Source organism: Branchiostoma belcheri, unplaced genomic scaffold (assembly GCF_001625305.1).
Source record: "Branchiostoma belcheri isolate BF01 breed outbred unplaced genomic scaffold, Haploidv18h27 scaffold170, whole genome shotgun sequence".
NCBI classification, from domain to species: Eukaryota; Metazoa; Chordata; class Leptocardii; order Amphioxiformes; family Branchiostomatidae; genus Branchiostoma; species Branchiostoma belcheri.
Genome location: NW_017803158.1, coordinates 552,979 through 558,794, shown reverse-complemented (window position 1 = coordinate 558,794; position 5,816 = coordinate 552,979). Strand labels below are relative to the sequence as shown.

The following is a 5,816-nucleotide window of genomic DNA, read 5'->3' as shown; positions in this document are numbered from 1 at the left end:
ACCTCAGGGGGAGGAGGCATCCTTCCGCGGAAGGGTTTTGTGAGAAATTTAGATTTTCATGTTCGCAGCTGTTTCTCGCGTTTGGGTGGACGGATTCTTTTGAGACTCAGTATATGTTCTGCTATTGGGCTGCAGATAATGCACGTTCTTTTGTTTTTATTGTATATGTGTTTTCGGGCGTGAAAATGGTGCCTTTTGGTGGTCCCAGAACACCCATTTGAGCTTGAAAGTGGTCGCGGCTGTTGACCTTTGGCGTGTATTAGGTATTGTCGGTCTCGTCCACGAAGGTGACCCCTCGCACAGAGGGGTGTCTGGTCTCGATAAATTCTTTGTTTAAAACCCTAGTCCTGCGGCGCGCAACAAGTATTGTTGTAAACAACATATAAAAATATACAATAAAAAGCCCGGAGGTATAAAATCTCAGATTGTCCTTGTTCAGCCTGGTTTACATCCGATTTTAACGGGGCTCCTTGCACTCAGTGCCCGTTTGGATTCTTGTAGCTCATGTTTTATTACCACCTATAAGATAGTAGATAGAAGATCCCTTCAACCAGGTAGGACGTCTCTTCCCGTTGAGGCTGCTCGTCGCTTCACCGGAGCGTCATTCCCGGCCTGTGCGGACAGTCTAAGGCCGTGTGGTCGTACATAACTGTAGAGTAGAAAAAATATCCTTCTCTAGTAAATTATTGAGAGAGAAGGTCGCTATCCTAAGTAGAACTTATTGTAGTAAAAAAGTCTAGTGAATTAATGAGATAGCCACCCTCTACATGTATCTCATTAATATACTAAAAGGATTTCTTGTTTTTATTCTAGTGAATTAATGAGATAGCCACCCTCTATCTCATTCATTTACTAGAAGTAGTTATTGTAGTAAAAAAGGAAATACTTGCACAAAAAAAAAGAATTATCGAACTGAAAGGAAAATTGCACAACAGCCCGTTCAATCAGCTCTCTGCTACAGCAGACAGTGTTGTGAGAACAGACAGTGTCTGACCACCACAGTTGACTTCTCACAGAGTCACAGTTACAAATACTTGTTTGTATTGTGCATCGGGCCTTTTGTATGAAGCCTGTGCCTTTAGGGGACCCCCGATCTTTCACCTACCCCTATGCACCTACGTATACAACTACGCGCCAAAACCTATCCACCAATCAAAATCCAGACCATCACACTTCTCCAGAAGCTGAACTGAAAAACTTTGAAGCCCTTGTAGTACCGTACATAACCGCTAAGAGGCCCTCAATCAAATTTGACCCTCCGTTTCCCTAACCCTACAAAACTACTAAATTCTATCATGATTCATCCACAGCATCTGGAGTTATCTTGTTCACCAACAAATACCACTATGGTAACGCAGGATCACAAGGCCCATTCTCGAACTTGACATTCCTTTCCCACCCACTAAATATTATCTTGATCCATCCACAGCGTTTCGAGTTCAAAAACCAACAAACGCAAAGGGATCACTGCAATAACGTACCATAAGGCCCATTCATGAACGTACATGTAGACTTAGCCTCCAAAACGATAACTAACAATAATAATGAAAATCCATCCATGGCTTCAAGAGTCGTGCCGCCTACACGTCACTCAACCGTAGCCAAACAAAATAAACATGATTTCTGGCGAAGGTAGTAATTATGTCAATCGCGGCGTGCATAAACATAAACACTATAAGTCATTCGTCTGGTAAATAAATGCAGTGTACGTTCAGACGCCACTGCCGCCGGCTGCGGCCGGCAGTGCCAAACATGTTAGTTGCCGGAGCTTATTGAAAGGAGGAAGGAAGCCTGTCATTGATGCTTACAGATCTGCGGTAAGGTGAGTGACAAATCGTTTCTCAAATGAAAGGTTTGGCTACAGGTAAACGGCATGTAAATGCGAAGGGAAACGCAGCCATATTCTTCTTGCTTCTCTTACTGGAAGCTGACTGTGCCGCCTCAAGTGGCCCACGATTTCCTCAGTGTAACACTGCTGAATGGCAGGAGTGTGTGCCTTCTTCGTACACGCAATTGGTTTTGCACACTTCTGGTACAAATGCATGTGTCGTGTGTGAAGTCCTGAATGGGAGTGTTACCCCTGCAAGACCTTTCTCATCTCTTGCTGGGGTAAATGGTGTGGCAATAAGAGGATACCCATTCCATGTCCTGTCGGCCATGAAACCGGCACCGCTCGAGCAGGAGAAGGTCATCACTTTGGCTTTGATAGATGCAAAGATCGCTGATGTGAAGAACAACACCTTTGCTGGGTTTCTTCGTATGAGGAAATTGTCCCTAAATTCTAACAGGTTGACCCATGTCAAGCAGACTTGGTTCACTGGCTTGAGGAGCCTCTTTGTGCTGATTTTGTCCAACAATAACATCAGGCAGATAGAGCCAGGAAGCTTCGGGCGCCTGACTCGACTACATCTGTTGGATCTGGAGAACAACCTGTTAAAGGTTGTACATCCTTCCTGGTTCTTTGGACTGAAAAGTATGGTGTCCCTGCATCTGAGGTCGAATGCAATCAAAAGCATTTCTCCGGCGTCATTCCAACAGCTAAAGCTCATCCGGTTAGACCTGAGGGATAATGATCTGTCATGTTTGGATGGAGAGGTGTTGTGGGGACAGTCTTGCTATCAGGGCTAGATGTCAGCAGTGGTATGTTGTCGTCTGTCCATGATGGAACGGCACACAAAATGATGTGGAGTCTACATCGGGTAGCCAGTGTGACGAGAGGGTTAGTTACAATGGTCGTTGAGGTACCTAAGTTCCTCTTCTGTGTCAGGCAAAATGCTCACGAACTCTCGCTCGGGTGGATGTTTGTTTCGTCCGACAACGTGACTGGTAACACCGATATTGGAGCGCTTAACCCTTTCAGATCATGTGGTGATTTGGATAGCTCTCTGAGCACGATCTCCATCCAGCCCCCTGTAGTTGTCCTGGCTTCTAACGGCTCTCTGGCAGACACACTGGACACCAAAACGCTTGAGCAGTGCAGGCAGGTTTGGGAATATGACGGTGGCATTACGGTGGCCCTGGTGAAAAGCCCAATCTTTCGATTGGTTTCCATGCCCATACACACAGGCACAGAGAGTACCGTCTCTAAAGGTATTGCCATGTCGTTTGTCCAGACACGAGACACGAGCACACTCACCACTACAGAGTCTGGCAGTAGCCAACAGCTCACTACTCACACAGACATCACCCATGACAAGACAAAGAACATCACTTGCATTCTTCTCACCAGAGGAGAACACACAAAGGTGTTCTTCACTGTCCCCTTGGTTCAGCGTAACACCCACACAACAGAAACAACATACAGAACGGGCACTGACCACTCCAGCAGTCCGACACACTACTTTGATACTACAGAGAAAGACTACACATCTTCAGAACCGGTAGACCTGTTTACACTTGAGGGTAATACCACACCTGGACCGGATGTAGAGGTGGTTCAGACACCAGGTCATGTTCTCATCCCAGCTGTTGTCTCGACAGTGGTTGTTCTGGTCGTGTCGTCCCTTGCAGTGTTAATATGGAAGGTGTGCGCAGCAAGGTCAAACACCGAGGATCATGACAGGGACAACGACGATGCACACATTTGGACAATCCCGCCTGGCGTTGCCTTCCCCGGCTTGCTGAGGTCTGCTTCTCTCCGCAGCTGCACGTTCAGGCAAGATGGCGTCGGATGACGCAGTCTCCTGTAGGTCATTGCCCGCTGTCCTGCACTCCATCGAACCTATTTACAGCGTGATCCCAGATGACGTAGCGACTGCACAGAGGCCTTTGCCCGGTCTCCCACACGTGTACTGTGAGATCCCAGATGACGCGATCTCCGGTGTGGTCCGGTCAGCATCCCTCCCTGCGTGTACTCCCGGGGGCGGTCCAGACGACGCGACATCCTGTAGGTCATTACCGTCCATTGAACCCACCTACAGCCAGATCCCAGATCACATGGCCGCTGCTCACCGCCCCCTGCCCGCCCTCCCGCACACTTCCTGGGAGATCCCAGATCACCACACTGCCACACAGCGTCCTCTGCCTGTCTCACATCATACCTACAGTGAGATCCCAGATGACGAGGAGAGCGGACCGATGTCTTTCTATGCTGATGCTGGAGAGATCTCGCTTCATGTCGTCACAAACAGGCGACAGAACCGACGGTCTGGACGATCCATGGTCACATATGGGTCGACTGGACAGACCAACGGCCAGCGAAATCCCTTCTACAGAAACGCCGCCGAGGTCGAAGGTATAAGGTCCCGGCGACAGCAGAGGACAGCTTTGGCATCTCAGCCTGCTGACCAAGGTGTGAGCATGTACGTCAACGTCACAGATGCAATCCTGTCCAGAGGTGAAGACGTCACAAGAGCTCATATCGCTTTTCTCACACAGCCTAACACATATGGGTCATGGGAGATCCAAGGGGAAGGAAGCCGTATTACACCACGGCGTGCATCCCTCCCTACCGTCACACTACCTAACACCTACTGGCCATGGGAGATCCCAGGGGACGGAACGCATTTCACACGACGACGTGTGTCTCTTCCCACCGTCACACTACCTAACACTTACTGGCCATGGGAGATCCCAGGGGAGGGAACACGTAACACATCACGGCGTGCTTCCCTCCCCACCGTCACACTACCTAACACCTACTGGCCATGGGAGATCCCAGGTCAGGGAACCCGTAACACACCAAGGCGTGCGTCCCTCCCCACAGTCACACTACCTAACACCTACTGGCCATGGGAGATCCCAGGGGAGGGAACACGTAACACATCCAATTGTATTCATAGTCCACGTCAACAAACTACCTGGGATCATCGATACTCCGTCGTGGTCATTCGTCGATGATTTGAACGTCATAGAGTCCAGACCCGTATCTCAACCACCCAGAATACAGAATGATCTCGATCAGCTCTCAAGCTGGACAGTTGAAAATAAGATGAAGCTTAACCCAGGCAAATGTAAAGCCATGCACATTTGTTTCTCCCGTAACCCACCGCCGCCACCAGCTCTCAACATCGACGGTCACCAGCTGAAAGTTGTGAAAGTAGCCAAGTGTCTTGGAGTCTCTTTCCAAGAAGATCTGAACTGGGACACCCACATCACGGACACTACTAAGAAAGGGAATCAAAGGTTATACTTACTATGTAGACTGCGTCAATTCAACCTGCCTATAGAAGACCTTCTGACTGTCTATACGTGTTTTGTCCGCGCCGTGTTGGAGTACGCTGCGCCACTATGGCACCCTGGCTTGACAACAAGACAAAGATGCAAGATCGAAAATATCCAGCGTCGAGCAACAAAGATTATTACTGGGCAAGAACTTTACCAACTACTCGTCAGCCTTGAAAGTGCTGAAACTCCAAACACTTGAAGACCGAAGAGTCGCTCTGTGTGCTAAGTTCGCCAAGAAGGTATACAACTCCGATCTGTACAGTCACTGGTTGCCAGAACATAGAGGTAACATTAGCGGCAGGGTGACCAGACAGAACAGACAGATTGACCAGTTGCCAGCAAGAACCGACCGTTATAGAAAGAGCTCCATCCCATACTTTGTCACACTGTTGAACAACTCTGTATAGTAGGGTATCCGTAGAGTCCTTTTGTGCTTACAGGTTGAATTCATTGTCCTTGCATTTAGTGTTATTGTATATACTTTACTAGTTTTTAAAAGTAAATAAGCTAGGGTTTTAAACAGTTGCGGCATCATGATTTTAATAAGTAATATGTAATATGTGCACGCAATTCAGCCTGCGGCTGCGATGTGAAACATACCAATTGTACTGTTTATTGTATTTGTGAAATAAACCAATATATAGATTGTG

At 48.0% G+C, this 5,816-nt stretch overlaps 1 protein-coding gene across 1 annotated transcript in view; it reads left to right on the top strand.

Moving 5' to 3' along the window:
* Window positions 1–2,681: 2,681 nt before the first annotated feature.
* LOC109466878 overlaps window positions 2,682–5,816 on the top strand; it is a 4,201-nt gene continuing 1,066 nt past the window's right edge. Inside the window, 2 exon segments of the mRNA XM_019764736.1 lie at window positions 2,682–3,650; window positions 3,652–4,763. Of these exon segments, the coding sequence (XP_019620295.1) occupies window positions 2,682–3,650; window positions 3,652–4,763 (2,081 nt within the window).